The 15,892-nt window shown below is 42.3% G+C and overlaps 2 protein-coding genes across 3 annotated transcripts; one reads left to right on the forward strand and one right to left on the reverse strand.

The window, feature by feature from the left end:
* The first annotated feature begins 4,016 nt into the window (after positions 1 to 4,016).
* LOC4324444 (uncharacterized) lies at positions 4,017 to 7,927 on the forward strand. 2 transcript variants are annotated; one of them, XM_015766938.3, is made up of 11 exons: positions 4,031 to 4,416; positions 4,516 to 4,577; positions 4,678 to 4,821; positions 5,029 to 5,139; positions 5,219 to 5,414; positions 6,276 to 6,334; positions 6,436 to 6,488; positions 6,558 to 6,780; positions 7,055 to 7,163; positions 7,253 to 7,551; positions 7,769 to 7,927. In XM_015766938.3, the coding sequence occupies exons 1-10, from the start codon at positions 4,125 to 4,127 to the stop codon at positions 7,516 to 7,518; spliced, it is 1,515 nt and encodes a 504-aa protein (XP_015622424.1). In that variant the 5' UTR covers positions 4,031 to 4,124; the 3' UTR covers positions 7,519 to 7,551; positions 7,769 to 7,927. The 2 variants fall into 2 exon arrangements, with proteins under 2 accessions (XP_015622423.1, XP_015622424.1); XM_015766937.3 differs by having other exon boundaries at positions 4,017 to 4,416; positions 7,253 to 7,927.
* Positions 7,928 to 11,002: 3,075 nt separating this feature from the next.
* LOC4324445 (cytokinin riboside 5'-monophosphate phosphoribohydrolase LOG-like) lies at positions 11,003 to 15,081 on the reverse strand. Its single transcript, NM_001428110.1, has 7 exons — positions 14,771 to 15,081; positions 14,166 to 14,263; positions 13,506 to 13,536; positions 12,612 to 12,711; positions 12,440 to 12,510; positions 11,545 to 11,688; positions 11,003 to 11,437 (listed from the first exon to the last, which is right to left on the reverse strand). The coding sequence occupies exons 1-7, from the start codon at positions 14,957 to 14,959 to the stop codon at positions 11,342 to 11,344; spliced, it is 729 nt and encodes a 242-aa protein (NP_001415039.1). The 5' UTR covers positions 14,960 to 15,081; the 3' UTR covers positions 11,003 to 11,341.
* Between the last annotated feature and the right edge of the window lie 811 nt (positions 15,082 to 15,892).

A 15,892-nucleotide genomic window follows, 5' to 3' on the forward strand; every position in this document is an offset into this window, starting at 1 on the left:
AAGTTACCAAACAAGCCGTAAGGATGAAATGGCGCTAGACATCAAACATGAGGACACTCCCAAGTTTACCACTTAATCAATCACAGTGTACAATATTATTGATAATTCTCATATAGTTATGTTTAAATTTAAAAATTACGTACATAATTCTCATCATATACTGTGTAAAAAGTTCTCATCATATAAACAAACCAAATTGGATGCTAGGGCGGCTAATCACATGATTAGTAGAACATTACAGGACAAACCTTCACATATTCTTCTAGAAGGTCCTCAAAGTCAAACACCCATAAACCACTAAATTCAGACATTCATTAGGGAGGAAATCAAGAGCATATCTTCTTAATTGTTCTGCACCCTCTCCGGAACAAGCTGACTTGTTCAAACGGTCATTAAGTTTCCTAAAAACAAATGATAGCAATGATACAATATATATCATGTAATACAAAGCTTGTTCCAGAAATTTTGAACATGAGATTCACACAGCCGGCTGTTTGAACCACCACATTGCTGTGATGATGATGATGATGGGATAATTGATATATAAGGCAGAGGGAAACCATCAGTTGAATGTTGTGAAAGATGGATGGCTACCATGTTGTTTAGGGACACGTTTATGCTGTGATTCTGTGATTACTCTCCTCAACATGTATACCACGATGTCAATAAATAAATAGGGACCTGAAGTGGTAAAGAGTGATACCGCTTGCTTTCCTTTCATGGGCTGTATGTGTGGGTATATAGCTGATAGAGTGAGATAAATGAGAAAAGTAAGGTGGTGAGATGCAAGAGAATATTTAGAATCTTTTTTTTAGATAATGGAAGCTTTATTAATCTCAGTAAAACTCTATCAAGTGATACAATTATTCTGAGAGCACCTCCGGCTTTGCACCCAAAGAGTGCACACAGCCAACAAGAAAGAAACAAAAGATAAACTCATCATCCAAATAGCAGGGACAAAAAGAACTTCAGGAGCCCTCTAACCGTAGCCTAGAACGCCACCCATGCGCCGGGGTAGAAAACTCCATGGCCACTAGCTCCAATTATTGACAAGCCGCAATGATAGTACCCCGCAAATTGACCTTCTGAAGGATAGCCCATGAAAGATAACCTACAAAGAAGAAGATATGTTTTTCCTTTCAAAAACCACATCATTTCTGCAAAGCCAAATAGACCAAATAGTGGTAGTTGCCCCTAATAAGACCAAAGATCTCAAATTGCGTGGTTGTCTTCTTATCCAATGCCCAAACATATGAGTTGTACTATTAGGCAAACTAATATTCGAAGCAAACTGGATTAAAGACCAAACTGCACGGGCAAAACGACAATCAAAGAACAAATGATTAATAGTTTCATCTTTGTGGCAGAAAGAACAAGACTTGTTTCCTCTCCAATTCCTTTTAATAAGATTATCTTTTGTTAAGACTACTCCACGATGTAAGTACCATAAGATCTTAATCTTTAGGGGGACTTTGATTTTCCAGATTCTTTTGTTTATATTGGGAACATCGGTCTGTACCAACGCAAGATAAAGAGATTTAACCGAGAATCTGCCATCAGTTGTTAGATTCCATTTAAACTCATCTTGGTCGTGAGATAATATAATATTAGCGATGCGTGAGAGAAGGTGATTCCACACCACTAACTTAGAGCCAGTAAGGTCCCTGCGCCAAGAAAAGCTTAGAGGACTGGTTTGGAAAATTTCTGAAATAGTTGCATGTTTATGCCTAGCAACGTTATAGAGACAAGGATATTGTTCTCTTAAACAGGCATTCCCCAACCATTTATCTTCCCAAAACCGTACTTGAGAGCCATCTTTGATGTTGAAGGAGCCAAACCCGAGAAAATCAGGCTTGGCCTTCATTAGACTAGCCCAAAAGTGTGAGTCTTCTGCTTTCCACTGAGCTTGAGACAAAGGCTGTGACCCCAAATATTTGTTCCTTAGCATTTGTTGCCACACACCATCTGTAGTGAGTAGTTTATGCAACCACTTGCTAAGGAGAGCCTTGTTCTTAATTTCAAGATCTTGAATTCCCAACCCCTCCTTGGTCTTTAGGACGACATATGATGTCCCACCTTGCTAGTCTATATTTCCTTTTGTGTCCATCCCCTTGCCAAAAGAACCTTGATCGGAAATAATCAATCTTCTTGATCGCTCCTTTAGGTATTTCCAAAAAGGACATTATATACATTGGTAGGCTGGTAAGCACTGAATTGATTAGTGTTAGTCGCCCTCCAAGTGATAAAAGTTTGCCTTTCCAACTTGCCAACCGTTTTTCAAGCCGCTCAATCACTTCCTTCCACTCCGAATTACGAGGTCTCCTATGATGTATAGGAATGCCAAGGTAACAGAATGGAAAAGAACCAACCTCACATTGAAAAAGGTTAGTATATTGATCCTGAGCTGTTTGGGCTTCACCAAAGCAGTAAAGCTCGCTCTTATGAAAATTAATCTTTAAGCCAGATAATTCTTCGAAAACGTTCAACAACATTTTCAGATTACAAGCTTTCTCTAGATCATGTTCCATAAAGAGTACAATATCATCAGCGTATTGGAGGATGGACAATCCACCATCAATGAGATGAGGCACCACTCCAACAAGCTGTCTTGCATTATTTGCTCTCTGGATCATAACCGCTAGCATGTTCGCTATAATATTGAATAAAATGGGAGATAGCGGGTCACCTTGTTGAAGGCCTTTCTTTGTTTGAAAGAACCGTCCAACGTCATCATTAACTTTGATTGCTACACTTCCTCCCGAAATGAAGGACTCAATCCAAGAAATCCATCTTGGCGAGAAACCTTTCATACGAAGAGTTTGTAGTAGGAAAGGCCATTTTACTTTGTCATAAGCCTTCTCAAAGTCAATCTTAAGGATGACCCCACTCAATTTCGATGCAACTTATGAACAGTTTCATGTATGACGACAACCCCATCTAGGATGTTGCGACCTCTCATGAAAGCTGTTTGAGTTAAGACTCACTATACGGTCAGCCACCGAGTTTATTCTATTAGTGACCACCTTAGTGAAAATTTTGAAGCTAGCATTTAGGAGGCAAATTGGTCTGTATTGTTGGATACGGTTAGCTTCCTTGACTTTGGGTATCAAAGTGATCACCCCAAAGTGTATTTAGAATCTTTTAAAAAATGGTAGGATCAATATGTTGACACACTACTCTTGTGTATGTATTATGGAGAACCTATGTTTTGATTAGTCGTACTATCTTTCTAACGTGTGAGAATCATACCTATTTCATTATGCAATTTCTTTCTCTTCTAACTAGGGAAGAGAAGGGATTGTTGTAACTTAATCGGTATGGGGAGAGTGTTCTTATTGTTTCATTTACTATTAAGTATTATTGTTGGTTTTCTCATCTCATCTACTTCATTGTGTGAAATTATTGTAATTGTAGAATAAGAGAATCACACAACAATAAACTTTTCTAAACATTGTGCACATTCCACCCAAATTTTGAAATTAAAACACAAGTGTATGGGTTTATTCGAATTGGTGCCCAAACCAACCACAAAAACTTTGTTAACACCGATAAATTTGGCCATTTTCTTCACTACCAAAATTTTGATTGTTCCAACTTATACAAAGCTACAATTTTGGCTATGGATTTTGGTTGGGAGTCCATTTGGTTTCAAACCGTATGATAGCCCTTAACCCCCCTTAACAACAGCACTAAGAAAAATTGGCAGAAAAACAATTGTTCCAACCCTCATCAAAATTTTGAAAATGTCCCAGATTTGGAATGCAGATATTTTGCGGCCTCAGTTAGGTATGTTTGCCCACGCCCCACCCAAAAAAAAATGGTAATGACATATTTTAATAAACCAAATTTATCGCTGGTGAGATTAGTGCTACTTGAATTTTCTTTTCCCAGGTTAGGAGTGCTGGGATTTTATTCACAATGGTAAGTTTGGTAACATCTTCCATCAAGATTTTAGAACTTTTTAGGGGGTTTTAATGTTTTTCTGTCTTAATTTGGAGAGAAACAAGTCTAATGGGCCAGAAAGCCCAATGCCCTAGCAAGGCCCACACGTGGCGCCTCCTCCTCCTCGTCTCCTTCCGGCGAAAGCCCAAACCCTTCTCTCTCCTCCCCGCGCCGCCGTCGAGATGTTTCGGAGCCCGGCCGCCGCCGCCGCCTCCGCCCTCCTCCGCCGCCTAGGCCCCCGCGTATCCGGCGGTGGAGGCGGCGCTTCCACTCACCGGCGATTCGCGCCTCCGGTATCCACCTCCATCCTCTCCCGCTACTCCTCCGCGCCGACGTCCTCCCCTTCGCCGCCGCCACCGCCACCCCCACCGCCCTCCGACGCCGCGGCGGATGGGGATAACCGAGCGGAATCGGGGGAACCCGGCTCCAGTCTCAGCATCACCATCGACCGCTCCGGCCTGTACAATCCCCCAGGTCCAAACCCTTCCTCTCTCGCGCGCGCGCTCGCACGGACGCAACGGCGGTGTCTGGATTTAGGGTTTTCTCATGGTTTGCGTCGGGTTTATGCCGCAGAGCACTCGCACGAGCCGTCGTCGGATTCCGAGCTAGTGAAGCACCTCAAGAGCATCATAAAGGTGTCCGCTGTTTATAATGAGCCTCTTCGTGATAATCTCTACTGTTTGCCAATGCGGAAAATGTGATTTGGTGTTGTGAAAATTGTGATTCGGAGGTTAGTTCCGCAGCGGGCCTATCAGCGTAGCCGAGTACATGGAGGAGGTGCTGACGAACCCGCAGTCAGGGTTCTACATCAACCGCGACGTGTTCGGGACATCCGGGGATTTCATCACCTCGCCGGAGGTCAGCCAAATGTTTGGAGAGGTAAATTTGTATTGTTGAAGTAATAATTACCATGCCTCTGCATATCATTTTTCTTTCGCCCTGTAGGGTTATTAGAATAGGGAATGACCGAATGATGGCACTCAGGTTCAAAGCAATTCTTCTTGTGAAGATTATAGGACAATTAATTCATGTGTTCGTGCTATGGGGTGCTAGATGAGAGCAATTAATGATGTTTCTTTTCCTCAGATGACTGGTGTGTGGGCAATGTGCCTCTGGGAGCAAATGGGGCAGCCAGAGAAAGTCAATCTGATTGAGCTTGGTCCAGGGCGCGGAACTCTCTTGGCAGATTTACTTCGTGTAATGCATTTCTGCTTGCATCTATCCTATTTTGAACTTTCCCGATTTGTGTCTTTGACTGATGCATCCATTGGAACAGGGGTCATCAAAATTTGTTAATTTCACCAAAGCACTCAACATTAACTTGGTAGAATGTAGCCCCACGTTACAAAAGGTGCAATACAATACTCTGAAATGTGAAGATGAGCCCATTGGCGATAAAACAAGGACAGTTAGCAAGCTTTGTGGAGCCCCTGTACACTGGCATGCTTCCCTTGAACAGGTTCCTTCAGGATGTATGGAGTTCTTTCATTGATAACTTTGCTTCTAATGAACATTAACTATTGTTGAAGGCTCATAAGCACTTGTATTATCAACTTTCACACTTGGTAAAATTTGTTTTTGTACTGAAAATAAGTGCAATTTCAGTTTTGATACCCAAAGAATGGCATTTTGTTTTGTCCTTTCTATTCAAAGGTCCATTTTGTTTTTGCCGCTGCAGTTACCATTCATCAGTTTGGCAGCACTGATTTGGCATGCATTGTTAAGTACAGTAGGGAAAGCTTTAAGGACATTAGCTATATAAGATAAGGGGAAACATTATGTTTTTTATTTTATTATGGTACCGAATGTGCCATCGTGTATAATTGAGTACTACCTCCGTTTCAGTTTATAAGACTTTCTAGCATTGCTCACATTCATATAGATGTTAATGAATCTAAGCACACATATATGTCTAGATTCATTAACATATATATGAATATGGACAATGCTAGAAAGTCTTATAATATGAAACGGAGGAAGTAACAGATTGGGTTTAGTTAATCTGCGGTTCAACTCTTGTGGCGAGGAGCCAAAAGAATTGAATGTGCCAATGGACTGTAATTTTTCTAATTAGTTGTATCATCTCCTTGCACATATGTTACCATTTCATATTTGGTAATTTAGTTGTTTTTGCATGTGTAAAGTGTATAGTGTTCTCGTGATATATGCTCATTTTTAGTATTAGATTGTAAATATTTTCTCGTAAGTGTCATGGTTGACTTTGAAACTGGTTGCCGCCTTTATCTAGTTCTCTTTTTCGTCAAGCTATTTTCTTTTTGACATCTTGATCAGATTTCTTATGCTTGTTCTGTTTGTATATGTATTCTCTGCAGTGCCAACTATAATTATTGCACATGAATTCTATGATGCCTTGCCAATTCATCAATTTCAGGTCTGGTTACACCAGCAATTCCACCTCTTAATGTTTTGTGACACAAACAGATTGAATATTGTTCATGCATTCCACTGAACCGTCCTTTTTCTTCTCTTCAGAAAGCATCACGTGGCTGGTGCGAGAAGATGGTGGATCTTGCAGAAGACTCATCGTAGGATTTACAAATTTTATTTTTAAGTGGTTAACCTTATGGAGATGTGTAATTCTAACTTTGTAGCAGGTTTCGCTTTGTTCTATCTCCACAGCCTACAGCCTCTTTACTTTTCCTTTCCAAGCGGTGCGGTTGGGCTAGTTCTGAGGAACTTGAGAAAGTTGAGCATATTGAAGTCTGCCCGAAAGCAATGGAGATCACTGAACAGATTGCAGATAGAATTAGCTCGGATGGAGGGGGTGCACTTATCATTGACTACGGAAAAGATGGAATAGTCTCTGATAGTCTTCAGGTTTGGATATTAAATTTGTTTTACTGCACAATATGAACCCATGGCTCTGTCCAATCCTGGTCTAATGCCTCTATAACATTAAATTTATGTCCTAGATCCATATGCTTCTGTAGTCTGTAACAATGGCTAGTGTTTGAACCTAAATTCATGTCCTGCATTTCTGCATTATTTGGATTTTGATTTTTGTGCTCACACTGAGCTTTTGCTGTATATTTTTATGTAAGAAATAATTTAATTAATTTCTTTGGCACTAACAATACTATAATTTATGCAGGCAATCCGCAAGCACAAGTTTGTACACATATTGGATAACCCTGGTTCAGCCGATCTGAGTGCTTATGTTGATTTTGCATCAATCAGACACTCCGCTAAGGAAGCTTCAGGTTTGCACAGATATCTTAAATCCTTTCTGCTTGTTTTTCTCATGTCCAGACAAACATTTCTTACTAGGTCTGTCTTGAACTTTCTGCAGATGATATTTCTGTTCATGGGCCAATGACTCAATCCCAGTTCTTGGGCTCTCTTGGTATAAACTTCCGTGTGGAAGCCCTGCTCCAAAACTGTGCTACTGATGAGCAGGCCGAGTCTCTGAGGACAGGCTACTGGCGTCTTGTCGGAGATGGTGAAGCCCCATTCTGGGAAGGTCCTGACGACCAAACCCCAATTGGCATGGGTACTAGGTACTTGGCCATGGCCATTGTCAACAAGAAGCAAGGCACACCCGTTCCATTCGAGTAAAAGAAATACTGGAACCGTTTCTCCTCTCCTCAGGTAAAATAACATCACTGCCGTGTAACTCTTATGCTGCTGATGAATTCTGCCGGCGGGCAGTCCAGATAGATAAGGACGATTCTTGTCAACCTTTTCTAATGCACACCATACATGGACTCGTTCAGATGCGTGCTGTTTTTTTTATAAGAAGTGTGTACTGCTTTGTACTTGCTGCACGGAAAGAATTGGTCGGTTTGACATTCCTGTTACTACATAGGTTTCTTCGTGCAAGATGGGATAGTGGTTGTATCAAAGTTTCTGGTACAATTCCTGAATTTCTACTAGTGTTCAACCTTGAGATACAAGTTATGCACATTGTTTAGCTGCGGAGTCAGCTGTTTAGACCTTGAGATGTCATGCATTACGCATTTGTGCCTCTGTTTGGTATATGTGTTCCAGTTCACTGCTTCTAAAGTCTAAAGAGGCTATAGATTAGTATTTAAAACCGGTTTACCCGTTTCAAAAGCATGCTTATCTTATGTCATTCGTGCAAAGCCTTGTATGATTGTATCCTTGTATGCCACCAATCAGTTGAAGTCAAATATGTATTTGTTCGGTACAATTATTCCAAGTCACTGCATTTTTCCCCCAGTCAAGTTACTACTATAATACTCTTTAGTACCTTCTTCCACGCCAACAAAGCATGCAATTTGACATCCTAACACCAAAGCCCCGGCAAAATAATAGGGTAATTAACAGTCTCCATTAGACTTTGACAAGCCTCTTGTTTGTTCTACCAAATCAATCACTGCCAACATCTTCAGACATATTGATCCCTTCAAAAGCTCAGAGTTGGAACCAACAGCAGTCCACCGTCAGAATCCATCGAAGAGGTCGGTAAAAGAAGTTTTAGAGATGGACACGGTTATTAAAAAAGTAGGTAGAAGTGAATGATGAAAGGTTGTGATTGGATGAGTAGTGGAGATAGGTGGAAAAGGTGGATGGCGCAGGGTTGTAATTGGTTGGGAAGAGATTGTTGGTTAAGAAATTATTATATTTTGGGACAAATCCTGAAGGCTAAAAGTAGTTATATTTTGGGACGGATGGAGTAATTAGTAAAAAAGAAAAAAAAAGGTTGGCAGAAAAGCGACTCTCCAATTATTGGCTTGGCATGAAACGATATGGCAGATGGAAGAAAAGAAAGAAGAAGAAGAAGAATAGGCAGAAAAACAAAACGGAAAAGTTGCAAACTGAAAACGGCCTTAATCGTGTTTACTAGTATTATATGGTGGACGTGATGACTTTGGATGGACACGAGAGTCGCCGTCTCCATCACCGGTGCGATGAGTGTCGCCGGAAAACTACATTGTTTCCATTCACATGCTATGACGGGTAGTAGGGTAGGATCGACGAAAATTGGTGCCGCAAAACAACCGTGAGTAATCCAACCAGTGTGGCAGGCAATCCCCCCTCTTGCTGTGGATATCGTATCATTATCCCGGAATTTAAGTATCTGTATAAATTGAAAGGGTATGTAGTGGCTTGATCCTTGTCGACGTGATCTGATCCTATTATCCCTAAAATAGAGCCTCACCGGTTAGCCTAATAATACAAAGAAAAAGCTAAAATTTAAATTTTCAAACTTGATTTTGATCTTGATTTTGAGATGTTTTCAATGTGATATTTTTTTTTACCTTTTAATATATTTTCAATGTAATTTTTTTAGCCTTGGCTTTTAAGTCACTATAACGGATATATAAAAGTTTTACTTATAAATTAATTTTTATTCTCTAATAAGACGTTCTAACTTAATAGGGAATATGATCAACCGATGAGACACTATTGTTTTATAGGAGCGTAAGACTAGTTGCCCTGATCATATATGCATACGACTTGATTTTGATCGTGCGATCCCTCGAGTACCCTGATGGGAGCATGGGACCATTCAACACAATCCTATATGAATATCTGATCGAAACATATTCAGTAGTACTTAACACCTACAATTTCAAAAATAATAAATATACAAACAGCGCTAGACTAAACTACAGCCTTGTAAGGCTATAATTATAAAAGAACACATACACACGGTCACGTGCCGATAATGCCTTCGCATACCACTGAGAGAGAAATTAGCAATGGGCCGATCACATGACCTTCAGCCACCAAACCTACAAATTGTTCCAATAAGGATATAGAATATCGAGTCACCAAGATTCTACGCATAGTACCAATGAGGATACAGAGGATCAAGTCATCAAGATTCTACATATACACTACGCGTCCTCCTGTAAATCCTTAAAAATAGATCAATAAGAACATATGATGAATCGATATGTACGCGGTTCAACTATATCCACTACTTAACACTAGTAATAAAGTAGTAGTAAACTAGTGCTGAAATTTACACACTAGTTAACTATTAGAGCATAATGGTGAGTTATATGTCAACTATAAACTTACGTGAAAAAGAGAGAGAGAGAGAAAAACGAGACGTGTTACTCTTGCAAGAGTTCGCTCTACGCATGCTCCAAAATATTTATATTAAATTTAGGAGAGAAAAAAAAATAAAGCCAACCGTACCCTATAGTTAAGATATTATACTCCCTCCATTTCAAAATATTTGACTACGTTGACTTTTTAGCACATGTTTGACCGTTCGTCTTATTCAAAAAATTTAAGTAATTATTAATTCTTTTACTATCATTTGATTATCATTTGATTCATTGTTAAATATATTTTATGTATGCATATAATTTTATATATTTCACAAAAGTTTTTAAATAAGACGAACGGTCAAACATGTGCTAAAAAGTCAACGGTGTCAAACATTTTGAAACGGAGGGAGTATATGTTAGCTCTAACACTCTCCCAATTCAGTACTAGAATCAAACATCAACCAAAGACCAAAAAGTTGGATTTTCAGAAGAAGAAAAATAAAAGGTCCCACAAGTGAAAACCTATCACAAAGTCATCACCATCTCCTTTTTCTTTATATATAAATCACAAGTCATCACCATCTTTGCCCTGCATTTCCTCAGGCCAGGGAACACCAGAATTCCAATGTCAACCTCCCCCCTTTGGAATTGGAATCAAACGCAGGAACCAAACCAACCAACAAACCAACCAACCTAACCAACCGAAAGGGCAGGAGCAACGGCACGTCCAAATCCGGTGACCCAATTCGTCGCCCCGGCGAGCCCCACCGGCTGCCTCCCTGTCCCTTGCCGACAACCGGCGACGGCACGTCCCATCGCTGCCGACGGCGACGCCGGCCGGCCAGCCGGAAAGCCCGGACCCGGACCACCTTTTCCATCAGCAATAGATGAGACACATTTCTTCAGTTAGTCAAACATGGTTCAGACTTTCAGAGATTCTTTTCTTTTAGAGACGAATCATCAAATCATTTCCAGGAATCAGTTCTGAATCCGAATCCATCCATCCACACGTGCATGATCAATTTCAGTGCAGAATCGGATCAAACAAGGGGACACAGATTGCACAGGCATATGGAGAAGATCAAGATAGACAGATGCTACTAATATTACTTGCATATACATATATTCCTTCTTCTAGCTAGTGAGGAGGGAGGGGGGCCAAAAGAACAGCATTGAGGAGGCACTGCTAATGCTAAATACTGTCCCAATTGACATATTTTGCCAAAACAACAAATCGGCAGACCCGAGCTAGGGGCCGCCTTTGGCTAAATCTTTTCGGTTAGTGGATGTTACTTTCCCCTGGCTGAGAAAAACAAACTTCCTCCAGGATCATATTCGGCTTCGGCACGAGAAGAAGGTATCGTCGTCCGCCGGTTAGAAGCTTGGGTAAGAATAGGGCCAGAGCCGAGAGATCAGGATGAGGTGATCCTGGTCTCGAGGTCAGGCGCGAAGCTGTGCGGCATCTGATCGTCCCAAACCAAGCCGACCTCGTACTCGGGAACATACTCCTGAAATTTCCAAAAGGGTACATACAAACTTGGTGTTATGAGAAGGAAATTGCCATGTAGGGCAATGTGTCGAAAATGGAACAGTGCAAGCTGTGAGTTTTTTTTACCTCAAGCTTCAGAACTAGCTCCCTGGCAGTTGGAGCCGAGATGATAATGCGCCGCGCATCCTCCGCTATGAATCCTTCGCTGACAGCCATGTCAATGAAGGATAGAAAAGGATCATAAAACCCGTCGACATTCAGAAGGCCAACCTGGTAAATATTGAGGAGCTGTTAGAGCTAGGAGTAGAGAATGTGCATTTGAGAGCAATAAGGGAAATCCCGCGCGATTAAAAGACGAGCATTCCTCTAAAAACATGGATCCAAGAAGGATCACTATCCTAGTTAATACAGTTACACGACACCATATGAATTTTGTGGGGGCCATCAGCAAAGCTGATTGCTAGGCATGATGAATGAGGTTTAATGCACTGCTCAGATCCATTGGGTCATTAATTTAGCATAGATGCAAACGATAAGTTCCTTTTTGAATTAAAAAAAATGACAGGTACAAGATCCTGCGAACATCATTCTATTAGATGAGTTGGAACATTCATAAAAGTATAAAGCATATATCATATTAACAGGAAGCATAAACAATAGAGGGTGCAGATCTCGTGATCCCCAAGCTATCGCCTAATGTACTGTAAGATCTGCAGATCATAGAGGGCTTAAACTATTGGTCAATAATTCGGTTTCTAGATGGCAAAACCTTCAGCCAACCACATGGGAGCACCACGAAGCCATAATCAAGGGCAAGATGTTAGCACAAGATCTCAATGGATCCAACGACTTTGCGATTATTAATTTGCCTCAATTGCAACCAGAGACAAGAAAGGAATTCGGGATCATGCACGCACAACCACATGGCCTCCAAATTATCGCGCAATAATGCCATTCGTTTTCTTCGTGAATCTTACTAGTACAAGATATACAGAGGAATCAGAACCAGTTGGTTACTTACCGGCTTCTTGTGGATTCCTAGTTGGGCCCAGGTGATGACCTCAAGCAACTCCTCAAGAGTCCCGTAGCCGCCTGTCGCGCAAATTAAGAGTGTCAAATTTTGCATCCTTAGGATGCAGCATCAAAAAAAATTCACTGCAAACGACGTCGTAGTAGCAACTAAATTATCATACCAGGCAGTGCAATGAACGCATCAGCAAACCGGGCCATTTCAGCCTTCCTCTCGTGCATGCCAGAGACCGCTCTAACTTCACCAACAGGCTCACCAGTGACCTGCAAACGAAAAACCAGTATATATTGAGGATCCGGCACACATCACACTTGTTTCTCTTTCAGAATCATGTTAATAAGCTCATCATCCTAGTAGAAAAATATTTAAAAACCTTTTTTAGTGAAACTAGCAATGCAAAAGTCCATAGAAATACATGGCTGACAACATTCGGATGCAAACTACGGCACACAGAGTTGTTCAGCGTGAGATCATCATCGACATTAGAATACACAGGAAATACAAGTTCTACGTACGTAATGCAGTGGTCAAAGACCACGACAATCAAGAAAGTCCCATTTTTAAGACATTGTACTACCGAATGAGTACTAGTACAAGTAGAGATACGTACAAGAAGAGTAAATAATCCCAGTTACTGCACTTACTACTACGTGCAAGCCCCAGTAAATTATCCGAAGGCAAGGCAAATGCGATGGCACATCCTAGACAGCTACTATAGCTCAAAATCCATTTAAGAGCAGCACGCAATGCTGTTGGATAGGCGCATTAGATTCATGTGATGAGCATAAATGCATCATGTCCCCCCAATAAGCACTAGCAGCATGCCAACTTGGTTCTTTATTGCAACTCCTATTTTTCAGCTGCGCACAGCAGCAGCAGCAGCAGCAGAAGCCAGCAGGGAGAGGAATTGAAAGCATTCATCAATTTCGCCCCGAACAAAATGGAGCAGCACGGCCACATTAAAAACAGCAATCAAGATTATATCTATCTCTATCGATCGAGCTTGTGTAATAGCAGTAGTACTACTCCTACTAGCTTCCAGGAGTAGACAGCTCACCTCTCTGGGCATCAAGGATTTCGGGATGACCCTGCCAAGAACACAAAGAGAGAGGAAACAGAAAAGCACATCAGTTTTTAGCACAAAAGCGGTCAAACAGGTGTAGTAAGAACAAGCAGGCTTGCTTTCTCTCCCTTGGTAAAGAGACTGGCAAAGCCAAGGCCCAGGCTATTGCACAGGCAGCACAGCTACACCACACTAGCAATACAGATAGATAGAGAGAGAGAGGGAGCTGGACCAAATAAACACTGCACAATAATGAGAGCAAAGAAGAGAAGAGCACTAGTACTAGCAAGCTAGCAGCAGCAGCAGCAGCAGCAGATTGCAGGAGCTGAGCTATGCAGGAGCAGGCCAAGTGAAGTTGGAGTGTGCTGCTGCACAAACAACAATTCAAGCATGCAGGCGAGTAGCCTTTCGGAAACGGAGGCGAAAAGGCCCCAGATGCATTCAAAATGCCCCCCCCCCCCCCACACTGAGACCCAAGAAAGAGAGACGAAAATGGGCAGGGACTCAGCACCTACTACTCCTCCTACCCCCAATCTGGCGATCAAAAGCTGCCGTTTTTATCATCCCAGCGACGCATGCATTCTCACACATCTCACCTGGCAAGCAACCAGAGAAAGATAGAGAGAGAGAGAGATGGACAAATGGATCACTCACCCAATGACATGGCGACCACCGTCGTGAACAGCGTGGGAGACGAGGCCCATGAGGCCGATGGAGCCACCGCCGTAGACCAGGTCTATGCCCCTCTCGACCTGCACCAACACGAACCAAAAACAAAAGGGGAAATGTAAAAAAACAAGAAACCAATCAACCTCTCTCTACTCTCTTGAGTCGACAAGAAAAATCCAAAAGGTGGGGGAGAGAGGGAGGAGATGGTGGTGGCGTTTTGATGCATGCAAAAATTGTAAGATTGTTGTTCCGTTCGGGACGCAACTGAGGTCACCGCGCTCGCCAGCAATCATGATTGGTTTTGTTTGCTCATCTAGAAAACCTACTACTATAGCTGCCTAGGATACTAGGGACGCGCACCAAGAGAGAAACGGCCACGGCGAGCCGGAGAGTCGGTCGCCGCCGCCGCCGCCGGCGAGCCGGCCGGCGAAGCCCGGAGGGGGAAGAAAGAAAGAAAAGTAGAAAATGAAAAGATTGGATTTTTATGACGGATTTGGGAGGGAGGGAGGGAGAAAGGACAATCAATCAAATCAAAAAAGAAGAAGAAGAAGAAGAAGAAGAAGAAGAAGAAGAAGAAGAAGAATCCTGACCAGTTCCTTGCCGAGCTCGACGGCGGCGTCCTGGTAGCTGGCCTTCCTCCCCTTGGCGCTGCCGCAGTACACGCAGATCCGCCTGAACCGCGACCGCCTCTCCCCTGCACCACCGCCACCGCTCTCCGGCGCCGCCGTCGCCGCCGCCCCTGCTCCGGCGCTCCTCTCCGCCGCAGCCTCCATTGCCATCGGCACCAGCCTCGCCCTCAGGTAGGTAGAGCGCGCGTGCGTGAGCGAGGCAGCGATTGGAGGAGAGAGATGGAGAGAGAGGAAATTGAATTGGAGGGGGAGGCTTTTGCTTGAGTTGAGGCGGATGAGGTGGGGGGAAGCGGGGGGTATTTATAGGAGATGGACAAGGAGAGGAGTGGGTCCAGCATTGTTGGGGGAGGGATGTGTGTTGTGTGTGTAGGGGTAGTATTGGTACCACGGGACGGGAGTCCGGAGGGGAAAAGATTGAGTTTTTTTTTCTTTTTGTGTTTGTGTGTGTTAGTAGCATTTTTGTTTTCTTTTCCTCTCGCGCTTGTGCGAAAATTGCTTGCCACCCGTCGACCTCCCTCTCACTCACCCAAACGTTATCTGAAAACGATCAGGTTTTTCCATCACACATCACACGTTTGGGAATAGGGGTGAAAACGGATATTTTTTAAAAAAACGGGTGCGGATGCGGAGCGTGTTTCGAATATCGGAAATGGGTGCGGAGCGGTGCGGACTTGGTTCGGAAAAGGATTAAAATTATTGGATGTTATGTATATATACAAGGGACGATATTGATTTAGCAATACAGGGGACAACAATAACGACTCATAAGAATAATCCATTGCTAATAACATGAATAAATAATATCCATTATATGAAAACGCAACTACGTAAGTATGAGATAAGACGATAAAATCCTCGAACAAAGGAGTTTACAGCTTGTTTGGTAACTTGAGGAAGGGGATTAGAAGTTTAGATGAGGGAATTGATAGTGAGATTAAGATGGGAATTTGATTTTTAATCCCAATATCTTGTTTAGTACACATGGTACAAATTGATAGGGAGTTTAGTTGGAGATTAGGTCATTAATGAAAACAGATGGTTGAGAATTGTTTAGGCAAAGTAAAGGAGGAATTCATTCTCAAT

This window comes from Oryza sativa, chromosome 1, assembly GCF_034140825.1.
Source record: "Oryza sativa Japonica Group chromosome 1, ASM3414082v1".
NCBI classification, from domain to species: Eukaryota; Viridiplantae; Streptophyta; class Magnoliopsida; order Poales; family Poaceae; genus Oryza; species Oryza sativa.

Coding starts and splice junctions, on each gene's coding strand:
- LOC4324444 (XM_015766937.3), top strand. CDS start 4,125: ATGTTTCGGAGCCCGGCCGCCGCCGCCGCCTCCGCCCTCCTCCGCCGC. Junction 4,417..4,515: donor CGGCCTGTACAATCCCCCAG/GTCCAAACCCTT, acceptor TTTATGCCGCAG/AGCACTCGCACGAGCCGTCG. Junction 6,781..7,054: donor TAGTCTCTGATAGTCTTCAG/GTTTGGATATTA, acceptor TAATTTATGCAG/GCAATCCGCAAGCACAAGTT.
- LOC4324445 (NM_001428110.1), bottom strand. CDS start 14,959: ATGGCAATGGAGGCTGCGGCGGAGAGGAGCGCCGGAGCAGGGGCGGCG. Junction 14,264..14,770: donor TCGAGCTCGGCAAGGAACTG/GTCAGGATTCTT, acceptor GTGTTGGTGCAG/GTCGAGAGGGGCATAGACCT. Junction 11,438..11,544: donor AGCTAGTTCTGAAGCTTGAG/GTAAAAAAAACT, acceptor TGGAAATTTCAG/GAGTATGTTCCCGAGTACGA.